The 27,534-nt window shown below is 41.2% G+C and overlaps 2 protein-coding genes across 3 annotated transcripts in view; one reads left to right on the top strand and one right to left on the bottom strand.

The window, feature by feature from the left end:
• Positions 1-2,583, bottom strand: part of LOC139370700 (matrilin-4-like) — a 48,677-nt gene extending 46,094 nt beyond the window's left edge. For both annotated transcript variants that reach the window (XM_071110338.1, XM_071110339.1), the window contains exon 1: positions 2,356-2,583. The gene's annotated coding sequence lies outside the window, so the exon portion shown is untranslated. The remainder of the gene's footprint in view (positions 1-2,355) is intronic.
• LOC139369385 (recombination signal binding protein for immunoglobulin kappa J region-like) lies at positions 666-26,612 on the top strand. The gene is made up of 12 exons (XM_071108665.1): positions 666-714; positions 2,288-2,405; positions 6,400-6,534; positions 6,877-6,947; positions 7,056-7,171; positions 13,614-13,788; positions 14,261-14,398; positions 14,773-14,885; positions 15,695-15,835; positions 16,238-16,393; positions 16,755-16,858; positions 25,876-26,612. Exons 1-12 carry the CDS (start codon positions 666-668, stop codon positions 26,147-26,149), a joined length of 1,590 nt encoding a protein of 529 aa, XP_070964766.1. The 3' UTR covers positions 26,150-26,612.
• Positions 26,613-27,534: the final 922 nt, after the last annotated feature.

Here is a 27,534-nt window from a genome sequence, read left to right as displayed (position 1 = left end):
GGCTTAGATGTCAGTGCTCACCCTTGGGGAGCAATGCCACTAATGCAACTTCCATACTTCCCTTACACCGGCCCCCATATGCCCTGAGTTCACAGTGAACTATCAGTTCTACTGTGTGGGTTGAGGCTCCCTGGAAGTGCACATTACTTTTATTCTGGTTTCCTACTTGATAGAAAACACAGGTGTCTTATTCTCTGCCATTTATTTTCAGAGACACACCACTCAACTCTTAATGCAATTTTAAAAGCTACTGCATAGCTGTTAGACAAGCACTCGATGTCTGGTTGGACGTCACTCTTGTCTTTGGGCAACCTCTTGCTATCTCCTGCAGTGTTTGCGGAAGCAAGAGGGGTGTGAGAACCCTGTACCTGAGAAACAGGTGACTATCTCGCAATACAAACAAACGGAGACACAGACACACTGAATAAGAGATCCGGAACGGAGAAAGGGGTGGGGGTAACAGTAATACACTACCATTAGCGCTAACACACAGTATCCATATTAGTGAGTCACAGTGAATTCACAGGCAGAGCTGTATTGAATGGAGCGGAGTGGCTTCTCCGAGGAAGTAAAGCACAGTAGCAGCAGAACCCCTGTTGTTGGGACATGCATGGTGTAGCTACGAAAGGACTTCCTCTTTTCAGGTTTAGCACTGCTACCAGACCATGCAGAGCCTCGTCGGGGAGGCAGAAACTGGGGAAGAGAGGCGAGATGGTAAGTGAACCAGCTCCAGAATAAGCCACATAGAAGGAGGAATGGATAAGCCAGATGGGTTGCCCAAAAAATAAAACAAATGAAGGTCATTGTTTACGTTTTCCCTGTAATCATCAAGATCAGGATTTGTGAGGACTGAGCTATCCCTAGATCTGTGCCTAAGAGCAACGTCTACCTGGGGCTAGGGGAGATGAGAGGGGGGAAATAAGGAGGGGGATATGGAGGGAAAGAGTGGGCATGCTGCGAGTTAGCTGTAGGCCCACATTTCTCTATGGGATATCTGTTTATGCTCTACATAGAAAAATCTGCTTAACCGAAGGATGTCCAAGAGATTAAGTCCTGACAGTTAAAACATTCTTCACAGTTTGAGTTTGACAGGGAGCTCAGGCACAAGGGGGAGGCTGATAGAAAGCAAAGGAGGAAGTGACAAGGTAGAGGGGAGAGAGAGGTGGGAGAGGAATGGGGAGAGAGGGAGGGAGAGACCGGGAAAGTGAGCGACACCTTCGGGAATGAGTGAAGAGAGCAGTTATGTGGCTGATAGGGAGTTGAGTGACAGCTTGAGCCCATATTCAGATTAAGACACAGCAGCTTCTTGTTCTTTCTCAATTGGAAACAGATGTGGACTTTGCTACTGTTAGCAGTTTCTCCTGCCTCCTAACCTCCTCACCTCCAGGCAGCCACTGTGCACCAAGCAAATACAGCCAGTCAGCACCCTCCACATAGTCTCACTCTACAGTACACAATGTTGAGTTGGTTACCAGATGGTAAAGAAGGCATTTTGAGATGTTGGGTTGTTGTATATTATCCTGTTTGATGGTCGTTTTGAAATATTGCATTCCTACTAAATAATATAGTGTAAGCCAAGTGTTGTTTAAGGTATATGTTTCAATTTAATAATAGCATTTCATCAAATCAGATTGGCAAATACAGATTTTTCTAATTCCTCAACATCCCCAGGAACTCTCCAAAAGACAACCATCTAGTCCAGCATAAACAGATATAGTCTACCAGCAACTACTGCTACTATTTCTACTACTATAAAACATGTCATATCAATTAAGTTTGACTTTCATAATACACTCTTAGAAAAAAGGGTTCCAAAGGGGTTCTTCGGCTGTCTCCATAGGAGAACCCTTTTGGGTTCCAAGTAGAACCCTCTGTGGAAAGGGTTCTACCTGGAACAAAGGTGTGGGGGACAGCCAAAGAACCACCTTAGGTTCTATATAGCACCTTTTTTTCTAAGAGTGTATGGCTCTGTATAAATGAGCTACACCTCAGGTCTAGACTGCATTTTGGCAACTCTTCTTACTACCCTATGGTGGCAAAATCAGAAACGACATTAGAACACCTAAAAAAAAAATCACACAGCGGCACTAATGAAGGATCAGACAGGCATTTCCTCACTGGGTCATGTTGCCTGGTTAACCAAACTATTTATTAGCCATAGACGAGTAGCAAAACAAAACACATGTTTGTTTTCTTATTTTAAATATACACTGACCTATAGAGACGGAGTCAGACTCAGTGAATACTGACAAATGACACAAACGCACTCTCTCCATTACATTTTCAGCATCATTGCAGATAACAGATTCCTTGGACACCGCCCACACGTACCAACCCTGGGATTCACTAACTCACCTGGCGACGGTGCTGGGTAGGACCGAACCTCGGCCGTCGGAATGGAACAGGTACTGCGGTAAATGCGACTTCCACACACACAAAACTCCCGCTGTGACTCACAAAATGTCTGTGCAAAAGCAGTGGTATCCAAGCCTCTCCAAAGTCACCAAGCAGGGAACAATGAGATCCTTTTATGTTGTGCAGTTGTTAAGCCTGGTCTCAACAATTATTTTGTCATGGAATGAAGGAGCGGAGGCTCGTGCAGGTATTAAAAACCAGGGAATGAGAGTTGAAGTGTAGACCCCACCCACCTTTGAAATAGGAACAGCTGGGGACGCATGCCAGGACTGGGATGCTCTTGTGTATTTTGTACAGTGTAGAATAGGCTACAATAAATTCGAGCTTATTACGTTAGTAAATAAAATTCGGGTACATTTAGCCAGTGTTGGAAAAAGTACCAAATTGACATAAAGATACGTTAATAGAAAATTACCCAAGTAAAAGTGAATTTAACCCAGTAAAATACTACTTTTGATTTTATTTGATTTAAAATATACTTAAGTATCAAAAGTAAATGTAATTGATAAAATGTACTGAAGTAACAAAAGTAAAAGTATAAATAAGTACTTTTAGGTGTCAGGGAAAAAGTATGGAGTAAAAAGTACATTATTTTATTTATGAATGTAGTGAAGTAAAAGTAGTCAAAAAAAAATGTGTAAAGTAAAGTACAGATACCAAACAAAACTTCTTAAGTAGTACTTGAAAGTATTTTTACTTAAGTACTTTACACCACTGCATTTAGCATTAATAAAATGTGTAGCATTTATGGCATTTCGAAAGTTGTAATAATCGGCTACCCACTGTGGTTTTTCAAATCAACAACTTAACAATAACAACAATAAAAGTACTTTTGCATAGATTTGGCTTAGTTTGTGTAACTGCTGGGGTGTATTAAGTCCTTATGTGAGCATGTTGGGAAATACCAGTACGTCTGTGCTCCTGACACTGTGGAGAATGTGTCATTTTAAACCCCTGACACAGTGAAACCAGGGTCAAATAAGAGCCCCAGTCACCTCTTATAGGGGTTATCTGCTGTTGAAACAATAAAAAAACATTGTTTCGGTAAAAAGCTGAGGGATGAGGCTGGAGAAAAGTAACCACTCAAATTCATATATGGATGCCAAAACTGACCATCCATGATATCAAAAGTATCATTTTCACCATGTTTTGAGGCTATACAGTGTTTACATTTACTTTTATTTTGGATTTTGATTACCGAATGACAGTTATGTATAGGTTTTATAGGTTATATTTATAGAATCAATGGGTACAAATGATTAATGAATGTCCAAAAATGGATATCGCAACAGCAGATTGGCCGTTTTAAAGTCTATACGAAGGGGGAAATGACAGTGAAGTTATAGTGTGTCAATTCTATGAGACATTTTAACATCAATAGCTATGTCTATAGAAACTGAGGCGAGCATATTAAACTGAACATATTCCACTGGTACATAAAGTCAGTGGGAAGACTTGGGTGTTTTTAATTGTATTGTTGTGATGTGTTTGGCTTATGGGTTTGCCAGTGATTGACAGTTGTTATCCAGTGTGTTCATGTCCCAATTGTATTATACTGATCTGCTATCTAAGCACTCATCTTGGATTTTCTCACAGTGTCTTTGAATGTCTAGTTTGACCTCTGGGAATTTACGAGGAACTCTTTCACTTAGGTCGTCTGCACAATAGCCTCAGCAAGAGTGTGTCAGTACCAATTTTGGGTCCTCCATCTTCACAACCGGTATCCTTGGTTTATTTTCCCTCTTATCCGTCTCTATGTCCACCCTACCACTCGTATCACATAACCTTTTCAACACACCAAATTATAAGGGCACACTCTATGGCCCTAGCCCTGTGGTTAATAAGAACATCTCTAACCCTCTCTCTCCCTCTCTCTCTCTCTCTCTCTCTCTCTCTCTCAGAATATTTATATTTATTTTATTGTTTATTTAACCCTTATTTTACCAGGTAAATTAACTGAGAACACATATTCACAGCAACGACCTGGGGAATAGTTACAGAAGAGAGGAGGGGGAATAAATGAGCCAATTGGAAGCTGGCGATGATTATTGGAAAGAGAATTCTCAAATCTTTGTTCAGAGAGCTGTGCAGTGCTATTTAGTTAGTCTTTGTTCTGATGGCAGCATGGCAACATTTTGGAAATTTTGTAAAAACAAGTGTTTTCTATCTCGTCACCTTGTGGGTGAAGGAAGATTTAATGTGTCTTTCATAAGAACAGAATATATTGCAGATGATTTATATTCTGGTTAGAGACAGTTTGCTCTGTTCTGTGAATGGAGTAGTACACAGCGTTGCACGAGCTCTTCAGTTTCTTGGCAATTTCTCGCATGGAATAGCCTTCATTTCTCAGAACAAGAATAGACTGATGAGTTTCACAAAAAATACTTTGTTTCTGGACATTTTGAGCCTGTAATCAAACCCACAAATGCTGACGCTCCAGACACTCAACTAGTCTAAAGAAGGACAGTTTTATTGCTTCTTTAAGCAGGACAACAGTTTTCAGTTGTGCTAACATAATTGCAAAAGGGTTTTCTAATGATCAATTAGCCTTTTAAAATGACAAAATCTATTAGCTAACACAACGTGCCATTGGAACACAGGAGTGATGGTTGCTGATAATAGACCTCTGTACGCCTATGTAGATATTCCAGTAAAAATCAGCCGTTTCCAGCTACAATAGTTATTTACGACATTAACAATGTCTACACTGTATTTCTGATCAACTTGATGTTATTTTAATGGACAAAAAAAAGGCTTTTCTTTCAAAAACAAGGACATTTCTAAGTGATCCCAAACTTTTGAACGGTACTGTACATATTACCTCAATTACCTCGACTAACCGATGCCACCCGCACATTGACTCTGTACCGGTACCCCCTGTATATATCCTTGCTATTGTAATTTTACTGCTGCACTTTAATTATTTGTTACTGTTATTTTGTATTTTTTCTTAACTGCATTTTTGGTTAAGGGCTTGTAAAGTAAGCATTTCACTGTTGTATTCGGCGCATGTGACAAATAAAATGTTATTTGATTTGATCACTCCATGGACTGTGTAGTGAAAGGAATGCAATTATGTCTGTTAGCAAGAGGATCAAATGTGTGTGTGTGTGTGTGTGTGTGTGTGTGTGTGTGTGTGTGTGTGCGTGTGCGTGTGCGTGTGCGTGTGCGTGTGTGTGTGTGTGTGTGTGTGTGTGTATGCGCGTGTAAGAGAGAGAGTAAGAGAAAGTGAGAGCTTTTACTGTATCCCGTAGTCTAGTAGAGAAGAGGTTTCGTGCCACTGCATTGTTCAGGAATTAAAACTTCCACTTTCTCTCTTCTACCCGTATGCACACCTAACATCATAGTGGAAACTATCTTCAGCATTTTGTTGTATACATTGTAACCTTCTTCCTTTGCCAGGTACCTGTATTACTCCTTTGGGAATATGTTTAATATCATAGTGGGTTCAGAATATATCGGAGTGAAGGCATGTCAATTAAAGGGATAGTGCAACATTTCGCCTATTAAGTATTTTTTCTATTACCCAGAGTCAGCATGCTATCTGTTCTGGTAGACTTCCAGTCATTGCACTAATGCTAGTTAGCAATGACTTGCGAAACTACCTTCAACTTCCTTCAAACTGCATACAGGTACATAAAAATGGTACCCATGAGTTCATCTGATGCTGGGTGAGTAGAAACGGGGAATAATTGCCAAAATGTCGCACTATTCCTTTAAACCCACACTTCCCGTCAATGGCAATCAAGAAAGCAATAATAGTTTTTTATAATGGTAGGCTAATTTGTTCTTTTACTTTAATATGTTCACCTAAATCAATTATGGGATTGTATAGCTGTTGAAATGATCGTGAAATTATGGCAAAATCTTGAATTCTGAGTAGTACTCTACATTTTAAGAAATTTTCGTAATGTCACTCTTCTAAAAGAGGAACAACAATGGAGAGTTTGTCTCTTTTTAATTGATTTTCTATTCATTCTACAGATTGGACCAAAGTTTCTCTCCACTGCCCAGAGTGACCAGGGAGTCAGTGAGACAGTATCTGCAGTTTCCCCCTGACCAATCTGTGCGAATACTCCATGCAAAGGTCGCCCAGAAATCATACGGCAACGAGAAACGGTAAGTCGACAAGGCCCAATAGACTTAACATGGTCATGTCATCATGACACATGTGTAATGGAGTTAAGAACGTAACGTAACCTCACTCCTCAGCTAGCTTGAAATGTCACCAATTCGCACGTTGAAAAGCGGGTGGTCACCTCTACCTCTACGAGGTAGAGGACCCTTGTTCAAGCTCAGTCAGAGGAATGTTCAGGGAGCGCTATATGCTAAGCTAGCACACTGATGTCGGTGATACATGCAGGGAGTTTATTGGGTTAGATTGTCGGCAAACTAGCCTTAGCCAGATTGCAGTTGGTTTTTGTATGGTATGAAGGAACATTGTGTGTCTACATACAATAGGTTCTTCTGCCCTCCTCCTTGTGTTTACATCAGTGGCTCAGGATGGAAACTGAAACAAGACATTTTGAATGGTGAGCCCGAGGATACATGTTCCCCCACACATTTGGCATTTATTTATCCAGTAAGCAATTAAAGTACTGTACTACATGATCTGATTTAAGCTCTGTAATCCTACCCAGCCACTGGTGCAGGGGACTCCTGCTACAGACTCTATGGTTATATGGGCCTGGATAGCTCCTGTGTGACCCAGGCAGACACCTACAAACTAGCCTTCGAGGACCAGCCTGATGCCAGGGTGAGAGGGGGAATCGAAATCAAAATATATCAAGGTGAAAGGGGTCTCCCGTTTTATGACAAACACATGGCCTCCTGTGTTTCCAGCCCAACCTCAAGACTGACCGCTATACAGGGCTTGGGGAGTAACTGATTACATGTAATCTGATTACAAAAAACCTGTAACTGCAATCGGTATATAATTTGATTTGTTTAAAAAATGTTTGGTTACTACATGATTCCATATGTGTTATTTCATCGTTTTGAAGTCTTCACTATTATTCTACAATGTAGAAAATAGTATAAATAAATAAAAAACCTAAAGGAGTAGGTGTGTCCAAACTTTTGACTGGTACTGGTGTGTATATACAGTTGAAGTCTGAAGTTTACATACACTTCAACCACTCCACAAATTTCAAACTATACTTTTGGCAAGTTGGTTAGGACATCTACTTTGTGAATGACACAAGTAACACACGTTTTTCCAGCAATTGTTTACAGACAGATTATTTCACTTATAATTCACTGTATCACAATCCCAGTGGGTCAGAAGTTTACATACACTAAGTTGACTGTGCACTTTAAACAGCTTGGAAAATTCCTGAAAACGATAATGGGAAAATCAAAAATCAGCCAAGACCTCAGAAAAAAATGTGTAGATCTCCACAAGTCTGGTTCATCCTTGGGAGCAATTTCCAAACGCCTGAAGGTACCACATTAATCTGTACAAACAATAGTGCACAAGTATAAACACCATGGGACCACGCAGCCGTCATACCGCTCAGGAAGGAGACGCGTTCTGTCTCCTAGAGATGAACGTACTTTGGTGCGAAAAGTGCAAATCAATCCCAGAACAACAGCAAAGGACCTTGTGAAGATGCTGGAGGAAACAGGTACAAAAGTATATTTTTCCACAGTAAAATGAGTCCTATATCAACACAAACTGAAAGGCCAAATCAAATAAAATTTATTTATATAGCCCTTCATACATCAGCTGATATCTCAAAGTGCTGTACAGAAACCCAGTCTAAAACCCCAAACAGCAAGCAATGCAGGTGTAGAAGCACGCTGGCTAGGAAAAACTCCCTAGAAAACTCAGGAAGGAAGAAGTCACTGCTCCAAAACCGCCATAAAAAAGCCAGACTACCGTTTGCAACTGCACATGGGGACAAAGATCTACTTTTTGGAGAAATGTCCTCTGGTCTGATGAAATAAAAATAGAACTGTTTGTCCATAATGACCATCGTTATGTTTGGAGGGAAAAGGGGGAGGCTTGCAACCCGAAGAACAACAACACAACTGTGAAGCACGGGGGTGGCAGCATCATGTTGTGGGGGTGATTTGCTGCAGGAGGGACTGGTGCATTTCACAAAATAGATGGGATCATGAGGATGGAAAATTATATGGATATATTGAAGCAACATCTCAAGACATCAGTCAGGAAGTTAAAGCTTGGTTGCAAATGGGTCTTCCAAATGGACCATGACCCCAAGAATACTTCCAAAGTTGTGGCAAAATGGTTTAAGGACAACAAAGGCAAGGTATTGGAGTGGCCCTGACCTAAATCCTATAGAACATTTGTGGGCAGAACTGAAAAAGCGTGTGCGAGCACGGAGGCCTACAAACCTGACTCAGTTGCACCAGCTCTGTCAGGAGGAATGGGCCAAAATTCACCCAACTTATTGTTGGAAGTTTGTGGAAGGCTACTTGAAACCTTTGACCCAAGTTAAACCATTTAAAGGTAATGCTGACAAATACTAATTGAGTGTATGTAAACTTCTGACCCACTGGGAATGAGATTAAAGAAATAAAAGCTGAAATAAATCACTACTATTATTCTGACATTTCACATTCTTAAAATAAAGTGGTGATCCTAACTGACCTAAAACAGGGATTTTTTACTAGGATTAAATGTCAGGAATTGTGAAACACCTCAACCAAATGCATTTAAACTCAGTTTATGTAAACTTCCGACTTCAACTGTGTGTGTATATATATATGTATATATATATATATATATATTTATATAACATAAAATTGATCAGAAATAGGGTGTAGACGTTGTTAATGGTGTAAAAGACTATTGTAGCTGGAAACGGCTGGTTTTTATGGAATATCTACATTGGCGTACAGAGGCCCGTTTTCAGCAACCATCACTCCTGTGTTCCAATGGCACGTTGTGTTAGCTAATCCAAGTTCATCATTTTAAAAGGATAATTAGGCTAATCATTAGAAACCCCTTTTGCAATTATGTTAACACAACTGAAACTGTTGATTTAAAGAAGCAATACAACTTGAGTATCTGGAGCATCAGCATTTGTGGGTTCGATTACAGGCTCAAAATGGCCAGAAACAAATAACTTTCTTCTGAAACTCGTCAGTCTATTCTTGTTCTGAGAAATGATGGCTATTCCATGCGAGAAATTGTCAAGAAACTGAAGATCTCGTACAACGCTGTGTACTACTCCCTTCACAGAACAGCGCAAACTGTCTCTAACCAGAATAGAAAGAGGAGAGGGAGGCCCTGGTGCACATCAGAGCAAAAGGACAAGTACATTAGAGTGTCTAGTTTGAGAAACAGACACCTCACAAGTCCTCAACTGGCAGCTTCATTAAATAGTACCCGCAGAACACCAATCTCAACGTCAACAGTGAAGAGGCGACTCCAGGATGCAGAGTTCCTCTGTCCAGTGTCTGGACATCTTAATATTTTATTTTATTGCGAGTCTGAGATATGGCTTTTTCTTTGTAACTCTGCCTACAAGGCCAGCATCCCGGAGTCGCCTATTCACTGTTGACGTTGAGACTGGTGTTTTGTGGGTACCATTTAATGAAGCTGCCAGTTGAGGACTTGTGCGCCGTCTACTGGAGAGCTTTTCTTTGTCTACACCCCTTCAGCATCGTTCACACCCTTTTCAGCTTTTGCTTACACCCATCTCTTTAATGATTCACATGCAACCAAAAATGTCAAGACTAAAGGCTGGTTTATTCTAGGGGTGTTCGTGAATTTTAATCTGGAGTGCCAGAGTGTGCCCTGGGCATTCGTAAATTCAGAGCGTTGTCAGATTGGCTGTTCGTAAATTCAGAGCGCATACTGGACACAGGCTGAAATGTAGGGTTGATCCAAGCGTTCTGACCCAACAATAGCAGTCAAGCACCCAAGCTAACTGGCTGATGTTGGCTCGCTAGTTCCAGACACAAATGAGAGAACAGCTCACTCTGACCATTTTATTTGCCTTAGCAAAGCTGGTTAGGCTGTTTTTATGTTATCCAGAGCGTTAGAGACTGCAACTGTGCTGCTGGCAACAATTTAATTACACTTTTTTTGCCAATGTTTACTGACACTGGCCATATTTAATGGGTATTGAGCGTTCGTAAATTCGTCAGTTATTCTGTGCTTTTGCACACTCAGACAAGAGTGCTTTGAAATCAGAATAGATAGCCAGAGCGAATTTACCAGCTACGTCTATCGACAGTTGTCACAGTGACATCATAAACATTATATTGAAATAGGTACTTGCATAGTGGAGTCTTGTTTAGACATGTAGCTAGCTAGCTAAACAATGAACCATAATCCCAACTCATAACGTTACTATCCTGCATGAATCTGCAGGTAGCTAACCAACCAGGTTCAATGTTAGCTAGCTACCATTAGGCTATATCTTGCAATGCAAATGGCTCTGTGATACAAATACTATTAATGACACAGACTATACACTGACACAGACCATACACAAATTACGGACACAGACCATACACGCCAGCCAGCTAATGTTAGGTAGCTAGCTAACAGTACACTTTAACTTCAAAAGAAAAGTACTTTCTGACTAAATTAAAAACGTGTAATAGCTAGACTCTCTTACCCTACATAGATGGACGCTTCTCCTTCTCTGTCATGGATGCCATGGGTGCCCTTAGTTAGAAGATGTAATCTAGAGATAGGTGTTTTATACAACATCCGTCTGTGTGTTCTCTTTTCGAAACAATCTGCATATTTGCAATCAAACACCAGAATTTTCTCCATATCCTTAGGTATCATACTCTAATTCCACCAGGCATTCCACTGATTTCAACTTGGTCCTCCAGAAAGTGGAGAGCATCTCTTATGCAGTTCTACTATGTGATATCTTTCAAAAAAGATGCGTTAGAAATAATTACCTACACATACTGACCAGCTCATATTATAGACAGAAGCAGGCTACATGGCAGACCAATCCGAACTCATCTCTCGGCATGTCCAGCCCACTCATTACCTCAGTCAATCATGGCTAGTGGGAGGTTGCTGTCTTTTTCCATGACTAAACTAATTAGGCTCATAATTTATTAAATATATTCATATTTACAGATGGCATACACATTTGTTATTAAGGCACATGAAAGTTCACATGTTCCAGAAGGCATTTCGGCATTTTGATTTTTTTTTAAAGTTTACATTCAAATGGCACTCCTGTGAAGTAGTGACACACGGTATATGCCTAGTTTACTGAAACTAGTCACATATGGACAGTACCAAAACAAATGACTCTGTCTCTTCACAGAAAAATCAGCAGAGCTAGGATGGTTGTATCTCCCATATATATATATAACATTCTATTGGTTGCAGGAATGTTGTATAATCATTTAAATTGTAAAACTCTAAGTTTTGAATCTGGCGTCGTTTTGTGTATCAGTTTATAAACTATGTGCCATGTAAATATCTTCCCAACTATTTTGCAATGTTATTTTTTGGTCCTTAAATGAAACTGTTATACTTTTTTATTTATCACAATTTTCTTTAACCAATTTTGGTCTTTAATGCAGGGATGACAGACAAGTTCCTTACTTCTTCCCCTTCCACTTTCCTCTTCCATTTTTGCAGTAATGCTGCAATTAGTTTTGGATAGAGCAGACATTTCCATAGATTTTTGTTAGCTTTGTGTGACATAACTCCACCAGTCCTATTTATGATATAATTTACAAATATTATACCGTTTTTAAACATTTATTCCAAAAATATGTTTTATCAATTATTATATTTGAGTTTAACCATAATATTTTTTTCAATATTTGTTCCATCTTTTCTGGTTGATTCAACTAAAATTGCAACCAACTTTCTGTGGCTTGTTTTAAATATAGCGATATTTTGGAAATTATTTCAAAGTGAGAGATTGAAATCTGAATAAAGGGAAAAAGTCAATTCATGAGCACAGGGGGAGCCATTCTTACTAATCTACTAGAGAACCATTTTGCATTTAAGTATAGATTTTGTATTACTGAAGCCTTTAGTGAGAGGTCTAATGCTTTAATATTTAATCATTTCTGCCCTCTGAATTCATATTCATTATATAAATAGCTCTGTTTAATTTTGTCTAGCTTGCCGTTCCAAATAAAATTGAATATTTTTTGCTCATATAATAAAAAATTAAAAAATGTTTTTAGGTGTAGGGAGGGCCATAAACAAAGAGCTAAACTAGGATATGAGTTAATCAGGGTGATTTTTTTTCTACAAATAGAGAGCTATTTCCCTTACATGGTAGAAAGATCATGTAAGAAATAATTTATTTTTGCTAACTTTATATTTCTTTCTTCTGGGATATGAATACAGAGTATGTCCACTTCACCATCAGACCATTTAATTGGTAAACTACACGATAATGTGAAAGCTCTATTTTTTTGTGATCCAATGCGTAATATAGTACACTTATTATAATTTTATTGTAATCCAGAGAGGTTAGAACAATTATCTAGATCCTCTATGAGGCTGTGGAGGGATCCACATTGTGGATTTAAAAGAAAACATGAATCATCAGCGTACAATGACACCTTTTCTATTTAAGCCCTGGATTTCTAGCCCCTTGATATTATTTTTGGATCTGATTTTAATAGCTAACATTTCAATGGCCATAATATCATATGCCGATAGTGGACAACCTTGTTTTACTCCTCTTGACAATACTTTCCGAGAAGTAGCCATTATTTCCTATTTTTCACCTAGGGTTACTTATATAACTTTAACCCATTGTATTCAAGGCATTTATATATACATTCCAGTCGTACTTTATCAAAAGCCTTTTCAAAGTCAGCTTCTTAGACTTGGTTTCCATGACAGATCTATAAGACACATTTCTATTTGAATTTGATTGGGTCGCCCAAAAAGTTACATAATGCAGCTTTAACCACTCTCAAAATCACAGACAGAGCTATGGATACAAGGACTGACTATCCATAATATAGTAATTATAGTTTTAACCATGTTTTGGTTATATAGTGTTTCATTACATTTATTTTGTTTACAAACATTGGAGTAAAATAAGCTTGTGTTCTATTTTGGGTTCTGATGGGCTACAACAGTTGAAGTAAGTAACCTACCCTGCCGCTATATTGACCCAGACAAGGTTTCATTAACACTTTATTACAAGAGACTATTGACAGAACAAACAAAAGTATGAGGCACTTCTGAATTTTTGCTTTCTTTTTTATAACAGATGTTTGCCTGCGCCAAGTCCCTGTACATCTCTGACACAGACAAAAGGAAGCACTTTCGCCTGGTCCTCAAGCTCTTCCTTGGTAACGGGCAGGAGATTGGCTCCTTCCTCAGTAAGCTGATCAAAGTTATCTCCAAACCGTCCCAGAAGAGGCAGTCTATGAAGAACGCTGACTGTGAGTGAAAGATGATCCTAAGGTGCCACAATCCCCTGGGTCACGGTGGGACTAGAGTGGAGGTGCAGGTTGCCACTCCCTAATTAGGCCAGACATGTGTGCTTATGATCCAGGAGCACACACTACGAGTCCAGTTGTGTTGACATAGTGGTCTCCTACCCCTTGCGAGATCCAAAGGAAAGGCGCTAGAGAGGTTTGACAGCTGAGATCAAAAGTGGGGTGACATAGTGTGCACTGTGTACGAAAGGAAATACCTGCAATTGTCATGCTGCATCAGTCATTAATGAGAATGGTATATGCTTATTTATGGGCTTATTTGTGGTGTGTATTTATGTATATAAGGTAGGGAAATATGTCATGTGCACAACATGTGAAAATGAAATATATTTGTCATGCTGCATACCACGGCTATGTGTGTGTGTGCGTGCGTATGTGTGTGTTTGTGTGCGCATTCGTGTGTGTACATTTGCAGTGTGTATTTCCACGGGGTCGAGGGTGGCTCTATTCAACCGCTTGCGGTCCCAAACGGTCAGCACACGTTACCTGGCCGTAGAACGAGGGGCCTTTGTAGCCAGTGCCAGACAGTGGACTGCATTTACAGTCACTCTAGGTATGAACGGTTGTCTGAACCACTGTCTCTCAGTCCTCCATCTACACACTCTCTCTCTCTTTACTGCTGTGGGCAGAATGACTTGTCAGAGCCCTTATGAAAGGAAGAAGTAAATCTTCTAGCTGGTTGTAATGCTGGGACAATATTTGTTTTCCATCATGAAATAAAAAAACATCTGCTAATACATTCCAAGATGGATTTTCAACCTTTCTCTGATTGGAATCAGATCCCAAAAACTAAGATCAAGCTCACCCCAGAAGTAGACTCCATAGGCTCATCTGTTTTTCATGTTTTATCCTACTGCTATTCATTCACTTACATTGTTTTAACTTGTCTGTGTGTCTGTCTGTGTGTCTGTGTGTCTGTGTGCGCAGTGGAGGACCAGCATGCTGACTCGGAGGAGTTCACGGTGTGTGAGGGATTCATCTGCTACGGCTGTGTGGTTCAGCTGGTCTGCACTGACTCCGGGGTGGCCCTGCCCCCCATGGTAAACACACACATGCAATATAATCGGATATCACCTCAATAGTACCATTATGCTGGAGACCTTGATAGCTGCAGTAGGCTGAAGTCTGACCACCTTAATTCCACTGTATTCCATAATTGGGGTATATAATAACGTGTTATAGTTTTTCCAGATGTTATATGGTTTGCTGTACAGCATAATTCTATTGTTATTGTTGTCTTACTCATATTCATAGGATGGGATTATTTTCAACCCTTCATGGCAATTCGCTGATCAGACCCCTTTCACGTACCCCCAAATTGGCTTTTGAATAATACAGCTGATGGTTTAGAGTAACATTCACCTACATTGTACACATATACATGTTATTTAAGTTGAGGCAATTTGCTGACATTTTTTTTTTTGTTGCAGAGGCTTGTATATTTTCTGATGTGGACAGCCGAAGAACCTATTTAGGTTATTTTTTGTCTAAGCGTGTAGCTCAGGACCAGCCAGGAGTTATCTATAATGGGAAGATGATACATTGGCTTTCCCTGACAGGAAGACACAATCTTATTCAGGGGCCTCCTCCAGACATAACATCATCTAAGCCATGTTATTAACAAAGCTATCATGTCGCACATAGATTTAATAGTGGTCCAGTTGATTTTAAAAAGAGATTAAGCCAATGATGTGTCATATTGGAATATAGATTCCATTATATTCCTATCATACTAGTACATGTATTTCTTATTGTCGATGTTTATTTTTTTTTATAGAGAGGAGGCCAACGATGTGTCAAAAGGATGATGGATTCAGTTAGATCCTTGTTGTTTTTGGATTCCCTCCAGGTGATCCGCAAGGTGAACAAGCAGCACGCCATCCTAGATGTGGACGAGCCCGTCTCCCAGCTTCACAAGTGTGCCTTTCAGTTCAAGGACAACAGCCAGATGTACCTCTGTCTGTCTAATGAGAGAATCATACAGTACCAGGTTAATATGACCCTATTCACACGATTGTGCCGACCCAAACCTGCGCTTGCTCTGATATTTTCTCTTCTCATTATGCTTTTTAACACGGTCCCTGCAATAGTGGGTGGTATTGGGTATTGGCTTTGCTCGGTTTGACTCAGTAGTGTAAGAAGCCCTCATGAGAGGTAAAATGTCACTTGTGGGACATGATGATACATGTCCATGCTATAACACTCGCTAGCACTCGCAATCATTATTTAGCCCAGAATTAGGTCACATACCTAAATTAGTAGCTAAGGGATAGTGTCACTGAACCTATTCCTCTGGCCCTGGGTTCACGAGCAGTGAGACAGTTGTGGAATGGGGGGGGGGGGGGGTCAATGGGCATGGAGGAGTTAACTTTTTTAACTTGGGTCTTCCTAGGTCTCATCCAGTCTGAGGGAGCAGAGCAGAGAGGTGCTGAACGATGGATCATGTTGGACCATCATCGGTACAGAGGCAGTGGAGTATACGTTCTGTGAGGGCCTGGCCTGCGTTCAGGGCGCCATCAGCCCAATACCTGTCATCACAGGACTGGAGGTGCGGTCTTAACACTACTGAAGCTGACAAAAAAAATCCATTGAGGAACAAGGAACTGCAGTGATTCAAATCAGCCTTGTTTTCTGTTCCTGTCAGTACGACAAATTGTGTTGTTTTTTTTAATGTAAATTGCACACAGTAACATTTAAGAGATGTGGATGGGGGAAAATTTGTACTGTAAGAGTACTGTACAATACAGTACCTAAATAATACAGTACTAAAACTACTACTATTGGTAGACTCCCCTTGTAGGTATATCATTCCAGTTTACAGAATAAGAAGTGTGTGTGTGAGGGTAGTAAAATCAGTTTAATGTTGATATGATGGTTTGATTGAATTAATGTTGAATGTGTCCTTTTAGGTGAATGGTGGAGGACACGTAGCCATGCTAGAAGTAAATGGAGAAAACTTTGGCCCCCATCTAAAAGTTTGGTTTGGAAATGTGGAGGCAGAAACTATGTTCAGGTACATTTTAAATCTCACAAGTAACTGTTCTTGTTCTATAATCAAGTAAATGCAATGCCTCAACCAGACCAGTGTGGTGTCCTTACAAAGGAGGACACATATAAAATGCACAGTGCAAACTTGTTGTTTCAATTTACTAATATCTATGTACTTGTTGTAGTTATCAGGGTTATAGGCTTAATGGCCCTCTGGCCTACTTTAGTTTGTCTTGCTTAGTTGCTTTTTATGGCCACTTCCAGGTGAACGTAGACTGTTCCTGAGGATTACAAGCACGCCAAAGAACACTTGGAGAGGCCCCAGTCATATTTAAAACTTCCGCTCTCATTCATTTTACCACATGAACTCCAGGTGGTACATGGAACAGCACAGGTATACAGGACTTTGAGTTACATTTAAACAAGGCCGTTAGAACTTGGTTTGTAATAAAACATTTCTGAAATGTACATTTGGAGGACATTTTCCCATCGGGCTTGGCCGTAGGATTACAATGCAGCCCCAGAAGCTTGACCCAAATATGAAAGTAGCCATTTTGTGATGTACATAGGTATTCAGGTGAACAGAAGGGTATTTAAAGGGGCAGTGCGGTTAAAACATTTTTTCCCCATTTCCACACTATGAGGTTAAAATTACACTCTGAAATTGTGAACGTGCCTTTTTTTGCTTTAGAGCTGTTTGGGGAAAAAAGGCCAGGAACTTTAGTTCATCTTTGATTTGCATTTCTCCCACTTCCGGTCCCGCACGATCAAATTGGTACTCCTCATGTTGACATGCACAGGAGAGAGGTAGGTAGTTATGCATGGCCAAAAGCATTTAGAGATTGTACGGTAGTTGTTGGCTACAAGGCAGCAATTGTTTGTTTGCACTTCCACTTGTTTGTCTTCCATCAGAACAATCACTTTGTCTGGTTTGGCATATGCACAGCAAACTTCAACAAGTTAGCTAGCTAACTACACTTACACCAGCCAGTGACTTTGCAGCTGTCATCGTCCATCAAGGTTCTGTCCCATACATCTAGCATCCGGGAGTAACCTTGCAAGAAGTAAGTTTCTAAATAGTTATTCTTCTACCTACTTATTATTATTACTATTAAAAGTAAAGAACATGATATTGTGGTTCTAGCTACTAGCCTTGACCGCAACTAGGATAGCTAAGTAGCTACTGACATAGGTACCTGTAGCTAGCTACATAAAAAGTAATGTCAGAATCGTAAAGGGGAAACATTGCCTCCCACAATGTAAACAATGTTCCCACATAGCCAGCTACACTTTTCCCCTATTTCTGGGACTCAGCTAGCTAACGTTAGCTTGTAGGAAGATAGTCAGTTAGGTAACGTGATTAACACCGATTCGTACACATTTGCGCAACCGCTGCATTTAAACGAGGCTGCAATGAAAACTAATGTAGCGACTGCATTGGCATCAAAATGCGGTGTGAATTATGTTTCTATTCAAGCGTTGATTGACATGGTAATGGACCAATAATATTAGAGTAAAGTTGAAAAAACTGACCCCTCTGACGCTGTATGTTAAATTGTGATGTGTCACAATGTAATAAATTGTCACAAAACTCATTCTGTGCCATACAGCCTCTTTCCACCAGGTGTAGCCCTTTTCGCAAACTAAAAACAAGAAATTATCAATGGTGAGTGTAATGGTGATTGTAAAGTTAATGACTTGTGAGTTCATCAATCAATCAATTGTTATTTTTTGTGTAATCATTGCGAGCCGTCATGACTCTAAACCCTGTCAGCAGCAGTTTAATTGTGAAGATAAATTTAGCGCTGCCCTAAAAACCCTATTCAAATTCGACACAAACCTTCAAATAGGTATGTAATGAGACATTATATAGTGTTTTATATACATTTTAGAGGTGATAAGTTGGACAAATCGGGTGAAAAAAGCAGTTTTCCCACACGACATATCTCCCCCTTTCACTATTACGCAGTAGCTTTCGCTTCCCCACCCACCATTTTAAAAAGACCCGGCGGAGCTCCATTGCCTTCAATCATGCAGAGATGGGCAGCATGAAGGTGTCGTCATTGATTTTGCTGGCAAGGGGGGAAATTGTGCTTTACAATGGTATTCATATTAAAGCTGACCTGGAAGTATTGTTTTTGGGCGCTAAAATAAGGTCAAATGTACGGAACAGCACGATGTACAAAAGTGTGTTAGCTATTGTTATACTATAATACTAGGATACTGACGAGACATTTAGCTATATTAGCGATTCTGACATTGCTTCATTATGAACAGGTACCTAAGTAAATGAACGTCATGTCAATATCCTATGGTCGAAGCTACGTCCATCCTACCTTGCTAACTGGATCCCTATAGAAAGTGTAGGCTGGAAATGTTACAGTTTACATTGTGGGTGGCAACCTGACTGTCATTGCCGCCATTCCCAAACGCTTCGCCAGATTTGAACATTTATAAAATAAAAATGTGTCCCTAATTTAATACAACCGTTAATAGAATGTGGTTGTGATAAGCAGAGGCCTTTCTGTTTTTGTCCTGCAAATGTGGCTCTAATTTATTAATGGTTGGAGCTATAAGCTTATTATGACCCCATTCCTGTGAAACCTAAGATTCTTAGGAACACAAGCTGTGTAGGAATTGTTAGAGAAGAGAGTGGACAGGACCAGGCATAATCAGACTGGGGGAAAAAAGCACCGCAATAATTTTCTACACAGAACATCATACACAATTATTGCCAGGTGATTTTCTTATCATTTTCCAATATCTTTCTGAATAATTTCAGTCACTTCAAACCATACTTCCTTTAGATTGAAATACTGTCAAAGTACTTTCAGACTGATTTGTAATAACAGGCCATCATAGAGCTAAATAACTTTTTTAACTTTGGCAATTGATGGGGTAACTACTTAGCAATAACTATTTTTATGTCACCACATTCTATACTGACAAAAAATATCAACGCAACATGTAAAGTGTTGGTCCATTGGTTCATGAGCTGAAACAAAATATCCCACAAAAGCTTATTTCTCTCAAATGTTGTGCACAAATGTGTTTACATCCTTGTTAGTGAGCATTTCTCCGTTGCCAAGATAGTCCATCCACCTGACTGGTGTGGCATATCAAGAAGATGATTAATTAAACAGCATGATAATTACACAGGTGTACCTTGTGCTGGGGAAAACACAAGGCAACTCTAAAATGTGCAGTTTTGTCACAGCACATTGCTGCAGATGTCTCAAGTTGAGGGAGCATGCATTTGCTGACTGCAGGAATGTCCACCAGAGCTGTTGCCAGAGAATTGAATGTTAATTACTCTACCATAAGCCACCTCCAACTTTGTTTTAGAGAATTTGGCAGTACGTCCAACCAGCCTCACAACCGCAGACCAAGTGTAAACACGCCAGCCCAGGACCTCCACATCCGGCTTCTTCACCTGCAGGATCATCTGAGAGCCACCTGGACAGCTGATGAAACTGGCTTTGCACAACCAAATAATTTCTGCACAAACTGTCAGAAACCATTTCAGGGAAGCTCGTCTACATGCCAGTCCTCACCAGGGTCTTGACCTGATTGCAGTTCTGCATCATAACTGACATCAGTGGGCAAATGCTGACCTTCGATGGCTACTGGCACGCTGGAGAAGTGTGCTCTTCACGGATGAATCCCGGTTTCAACTGTACCGGGCAGATGGCAGACAGTGTGTTTGGCGTCATGTGGTCGAGCAGTTTGCTGATGTCAACGTTGCGAACAGAGTGCCCCATGGTGGTGGTTGGGTTATGGTATGGGCAGGCATAAGCTACGGACAATGAACACAATTGTATTTTGTCGATGGCAATTTGAATGCACAGAGATACCGTGATGAGATCTTGAGGCCAATTGTCGTGCCATTCATGCGCCGCAATCACCTCAACCACCTTAGTCTTAGGGGTCAAGCCAAATGAATTCAGCCTCCTGAGGTTGAAGAGGCACTGTTGCATATTCTTCACCACACTGTCTGTGTGGGGGACCATTTCAGATTGTCAGTGATGTATATGCCGAGGATATTATTGTATGTTGCATTTATATTTTTGTTCATTGTATAATCAAAGGTAAGGTGTAAGAAGGCAGTGAATATTCAGTTTCAATTGAGCAAAATGATGGTATGGATATGAAAGTGGGTCAGATGTATTGCAGCTCATAGTTTGTTTGTCTGTCCCCCTGGTCCTGTGTGGCTCAGCTTGTAGAGCAAGGTGCTTACAACGCTAGACTTGTGGGTATGATTCCTACAGGGGACCAGTATGAAAAAGTATGACAATGTATGCCCACACTACTGTAAATTGCTCTGGATAAGAGTGTCTGCTAATTGACTCAAATGTAAATGTCCATTTAGTTCTGCAGACAAGCTCCCAAACCCATCCAGGATGGGTTCCCTTAGAATCTTGGAACTCCTGGTGGATACAAAGGACTACACAGGCTGCAGCACCACTCCTTTCCTATGGCCCAGATACCCCCAGCCCCAGCACCAACTGACAAAGCTCCTATATGCCACATACCTGTAATATCTACCAATGTCTTCTATTGGTCATACAGCCCATCACAGATAGATGAGTAGCCCCTTTCCATTGACAATTTCTACTAAGTCTGTCGAAGGGCATGGTTTAGCCACTGCATGTACTAAAAATAGTCATATATAGCCCCGTGATTGTTCTGCTATGCGGACAAAAGTTATATACAGTACCAGTCAAATGTTTGGACACCTATTCATTCAAGGGTTTTTCTTTATTTTTATTATTATCTACATTGTAGAATAATAGTGAAGACTTCAAAATTATGAAATAACACATGTGAAATCATGTAGTAACTAAAAAAACAGTTTTAAAAAATCAAAATAATTTTTTTATTTGACATTCTTCAAAGTAGCTTTGCACACTCTTGGCATTTTCTCATCCAGCTTCATGAGGTAGTCACTTGGAATACATTTCAATTAACAGGTGTGCCTTGTTAAAAGTACATTTGTGGATTTTTTTCCCTTGGTTACATCATTGCTGCATGGAATGTACAGATGGATCCAGGGAAGGCGAGAGCATGATAGATTGGCCCTAGCCTACGTCCAGAGTGTTTCCTGGGATTTGTCAACTTCTATCGCAGCTTTATCCGGGGTCACAGCACCCTGGCTTCTCCTGTCTGCACTCACCTCTCCCAAGGTACCGTTCACATGGTCCCCAGCTGCTGACCGAGAATTCTGGGTCCTCAAGCACTGCTTCACCACTGCTCCCATATTGGTTCATCCTGACCCGTCCTGTCAGTGCGTGGTGGAGGCCGATGCTTCGGATGTTGGAGTGGGGGCTGTCCTGTCCCAGCATTCTGCCCTTGACCTCAAGTTACATCCCTGCGCCTTCTACTCCCATCACCTTAACGCAACGGAGAGGAACTACAATGTGGGGAATCGTGAGCTTCTCGCTGTGAAGATGGCGTTGGAGGGGGCGGAACATCTGTTATTGTGTGGACGGACCACAAGAACCTGGAATATCAAGCTAGGTGGGCCCTGATTTTCACCCGGTTTAACTTCACCTTCTACCGACCAGGATCCAAGAACATCAAGCCAGATGCGCTGTCACAGCGCTTTTTGGACCTCGAGCCCATCCTTTCCACCTCGTGTCTGGCGACGTCACTCTTCTGGGGAATAGGGATGCAGGTCTGTGAGGTGCAGCGTTCCCAGCCGAACTTCGGGGGGGGGGGGGGTGCCTAATGCTGTCCGCTCCTCTGTCCTGGAGTGGACCCACTCCTCCAGGCTTGCCTGCCACCTGGGTTACCGTCGGACCCTGGTTATTGTGCGACAACGCTTTTGGTGGCCTACCATGGTCCTGGATATCTCTGCGTTCGTCGCTGCCTACACGGTCTGTGCTCAGAACAATACTCCTCGGCAAGCTCTGGCTGGTCTTCTTCAACCACTGCATGTCCCACACTGTCCCTGGTTTCACATATCCCTGGACTTTGTCATGGGTCTTCCCCCGCCATCCTGACTGTAGTGGACCGGTTTCCCAAAGCTGCCCACTTCATTCCTCTCCCAAAGCTACCCTCTGCCAAAGAGACGGCCCAGCTCATGTTGCAGCACGTCTTCCAGATCCATGGACTCCTGGTGGACATGGTCTTCAACCGGGGCCCTCAGTTCTCATCCGGTTCTGGAAGGCATTCTGCACGCTCATTGGGTCGTCGGCCAGCCTGTCCTCCGGGTTCCACCCGCAGTCCAACGGGCAGTTGGAACGAGCCAATCAAGACCTGGAAACGACTCTTCGCTGCCTTGTCTCCACCAACCCCACCACCTGGAGCCAGAAACTTGTGTGGGTTGAATACCCCCGCTACGCCCTCCCCTGCTCTGCTACTAGGATCTTGCTTTTCGAGTGTTCCCTGGGGTATCAGCTCCTGCTCTTCTCTGAGGAAGAGGTCGGCATACCCTCGGCCCAGATGTTTGTCCGCCGCTGTATCGATGACAAGCGGACCGCCACCGGACCCCGGGTCCCTGGTATCATCTCGGGCAGAGGGTATGGCTGTCCACCCATGACCTGCCCCTCCGCAGTCCCGCAAACTTTCCCCTTGCTTTATCAGCCTTTTCCCGTCTCCAAGATCATTAGCCCCTCTGCTTTTCATCTTCTGTTGCCCCGTACCCTCCATATTAATCACACTTTTCATGTGTCTAGGATTAAACCTGTCTCACAGTCCTTTGTCTCCTGTTTCCATGAAATAAACTTTGCCCCGTAGATAATCATGGCATTCTGCAATGAGTAGGCAGCAGACAGGGTATACTGTAGGCCAGGATGGTCCCCCATGCAAATAGGCTGTTCTGGGCCTGCATCTTCTGGTGACCTACTGCATCTTCCGGTGACCTATTGAAGACAATGCATCTTCATTTGTTATATCATTGTTGTACTAGGTATGCCTTTTGTTTGGATGACATGGCAAAGTAGCCTACACACCTGTGGAAGTTCATTGCTTTCAGGGTCCAGCTCCAACTGACAGGTTGAATACCATGTGCCTTTGTTGTTGTTTTTTGAAGGGGTAAGGGGGTGCGCTCTAGATGATTCTATCAGCCAATCAGGGCTGTATGTAAATGTATTAACATTTGTAGCCCCACGTCCACACAGTTGGACTGAGCACTTCAGTGGCCCAAGAAGGTTCAGGGAAACAAATTCAAAAAATATATTTGGGATTTATATTCAAAAATGTAACACACACAGTAATTTATTAGACCTAAAGTGAAAATAAAAACATGGCAAACATTCTCATGTAAAAAGGAGGTACAGTATTTCAGATGAAGATTCATTTTTGTCCTCCACAAAATATGTTCTTTAATTAATCCAATGGATAGGCCCATGGTTGCACAATGGAGTTCAAGTGGCTTGAATACCATTGGAATTGCTTGGCTCAGCTGTCCAACTCTTCAGCCTGTTGTAATGGTGTGCGGAATGTTCCACTGCAGCATCAGGTGTCTCTGAGGTTTTAGGTAATTTAACCAAATCCAAGCATTTGTTCTGATGTAATCACCACCCTTAAACCTCACCCAAAACACTGATATATCATTTGCTAGGGTCTTGCCAAAAGGTTCTGCAAGTATCCTCACCACCACAAGATCAGTGTTTGTATAACATTGTAATCCACAGTATGCTCTTCGTACCAAGGCTGCAGGAAATGTGTGAGAGAAACATAATCTTCCACTGCCATGTAAATGAAGCTGGATTCATCATTTTTAAATGAAGAGCTTAAAATCAAACACTATTAGTGAGAGATTTTGCGACTTGAAACATGACTTGGAAAAAACACTTAACTTGGATTTGAGCATCTATGACTCGGGACTTAACTTGGACTTGAGCTGTATGACTCGGGACTTAACTTGGACTTGAGCTGTATGACTCAAGAGACTCGAGAGACTTGGATTTCCCCCTCTAAAAAGAGCAGCACCACCTTCCTCTCCTGTTAAATTATGTTATTACACCGTGAACATACATTTGTGGCAATGACGTTACGCAAAGCGGAGAATCTTAATGGGTTATATGGGGAATGACTGTTAAATTCTGTTCTGATCTGCCTAGCACCGCTGCTGTCCTATATTTTCAACGCTTGTCACTTGAAAATATGCACTCTTGAGCAAGAGTTTCTGTGAATGTTTATTCTCAGCCAACGCGCATATAGTGGGCGTGGGGAAAGCAACAACACTTGATTCTAATTGGAAATGTCACAATATCAGTCAAACTGTAGCTGTAGTATCAACACTATCTGTAAATCATAATTTGGATGGCCTTTCTATTGGTAATGGCCTTTCTATTGGTAATGTTGATTCAACAACCATTTATCTCATGATCTATGAAGTTTATTATGTAGTGTACTAGTTGGCCGAGTGCAAGGGAAACAGAAAATATAATATGAATTTAAAAATTGTATGGATATTGGTATAAAACACTTAACCATTGACTTGAGGACTCAAAACCCAAAATTGGGGATGTGGCTTGACTTGAGCTCTGGGACTTGGAACTTGACTTGAGACTTGCCCATTGTTACTTGGGACTTGACTTGAGACTTGCCCATTGTTACTTGGGACTTGACTCGAGATCCGAAGGAGATCTCTGCTATTATTTGTCTCAAAACTGAAAATGTTTGCCCAAGCTTCCTGGAGAACCCATGGCGATTAAGGCCGGGATTCAATCCAATTAACGACTTGAATACAGCGCTAAACTTTTAAAGACAATTTCAATTGCAACAATGTGCGCGTTCCCTGTGGGTCCTGTGGATGTCAGCTCGAGCTGAAATCGCTGCAGTCCATTGTTTCTCTGTCTTTGAATCCTGGCCTAAAACCCTGTCTAATCTAGTATTGGTGAGACCATAAGCAGTCTAATCCTTCAAAAGAAGCACGTTTTGATTAACAAGTTGAATCCAAAAAACATTCAGATTTTCTTCTAAACAACTCTGCTTTAATTCTAACTTAAACCACAACTTATTTAGCAATAAGCGATCAGGCCTGGAATCTACAGCAAGAGCTGCCCGACTCACCTCTCTATTGTGTCACTGCAGGTCACCAAAGTCCATGCTGTGTGTGGTTCCAGACGTGTCCGTGTTCAGTGGGGAGTGGAGATGGCTGCGGCACCCCATCACCGTACCTCTGTCCCTCATCCGTCTGGATGGTTTGATCTACAGGAGCACCTTCAGCTTCACCTACACCCCTGAACACAACACCCCCCCGCAGGCCAGAGGGGCACTGCAAAATGCCCCAGAGTCTGACACTCTCATAGACTTCATCCACCAAGAGTTCACACGCACCAACTTCCACTTGTTCATGCAGAACTAGCTAGTAGGGCTGGGCTGCATTAGGATTATTTACCCTTCTCCTGAGGTGTGCACTCATTCACTCCCCCTCCTGCATTTAAAAGCATTGGATCAGAGCAAACATGGCTGGGGCAAGTTTCCACCATATTCCTGACAGCAGCTCATTCCTTTTTCTTCTTCTTTTTTTAGAGTGCTTTTTATGTCCCTCAGGAATGATGTATGTACATGTTGCTAAACACTCAATTGAACAGTTGGATCACATACATACATACATAGTGCTCCCGAGGCTCCCGAGTGGCGCGGCTGTCTAAGGCACTGCATCTCAGTGTTAGAGGTGTCACTACAGACCCTTGTTCAATTCCAGGCTGTATCACAACCGGCTGTGATTGGGAGTCCCATAGGGCGGTGCACAATGTGCCCAGCGTCATCTGGGTTAGGGTTTAGCTGGGGTAGGCTGTCATTGTAAATAAGAATTTGTTCTTAACTGACTTGCCTAGTTAAGGATAAATAAATACATCTATGCAGTAAAGTTACTAAAGTTATTTGTTTTCTCTGTAAACCCCCATTTTGGCATGTCCCAAGTCATGTACGTCCAACTTCTAGGAAGAATTTAACCCACTTAACCCCAAGATTTCACCAAGTTTTCTCTATCATTTTGAAGCCCTAGTTATTTTGTTGCTTTGGGAAAGAAATTTCAAAAGATTTTTTACTTGTATAATGTGGTTAGTAATTAATATACATGTGCCCCTCAGGTGAGATGGTTCTACTCTTTTTGGACATTTTCTGGTACACGTCAACTCTGTTACCCATAGATAGAAATGTATTAAAAAGTAATGTTTTTTGTTAAGGTTGCAAAAAATTGCACCCCCCTGCACACAAAAAGCTCCCATTCCCCCTGTCACAAGGGGAGATATTGCTGATTTAAGATTAAATCCACAACCCTTTTACGGTCAACCCTGTAGCTGTAATAGACATTTTATAGCAATCTTTCTTTAAATGTAATCTTTTGACAAGGAAAGCATGTTTATTATGACATAATAGAACATCTACTTTGTGCATGACAGTGCTCTTTACGACAGTGTTAAAATTAGGTGAAATAAATAGTTATTTTTGACAAATTACACTACCCAAAAGGCACTCTATTTGTGAAATGACACAGCAGTACTTACTGCATCTTCATTACAATGGTATTCTCTTCACATCTTCGGTAAGGATAGGAGAGGCCTGTGTTCAAACAACTGTGACATGTTGCCTACAATATGTACAGTTGAGGTTGGAAGTTTACAGACAACCTAGCCAAATACATTTAAACTCAGTTTTTCACAATTCCTGATAATTAATCCTAGTAAAAATGTATTCCCTGTCTTAGGTCAGTTGGGATCACAACTTTATTTTAAATGTGAAATG

The sequence above is a fragment of the Oncorhynchus clarkii genome, chromosome 17 (assembly GCF_045791955.1).
Source record: "Oncorhynchus clarkii lewisi isolate Uvic-CL-2024 chromosome 17, UVic_Ocla_1.0, whole genome shotgun sequence".
In the NCBI taxonomy this organism is placed as follows: domain Eukaryota; kingdom Metazoa; phylum Chordata; class Actinopteri; order Salmoniformes; family Salmonidae; genus Oncorhynchus; species Oncorhynchus clarkii.
Note: the sequence above shows the minus strand (reverse complement) of the source record. Positions and strands in the feature narration are given on the sequence as shown.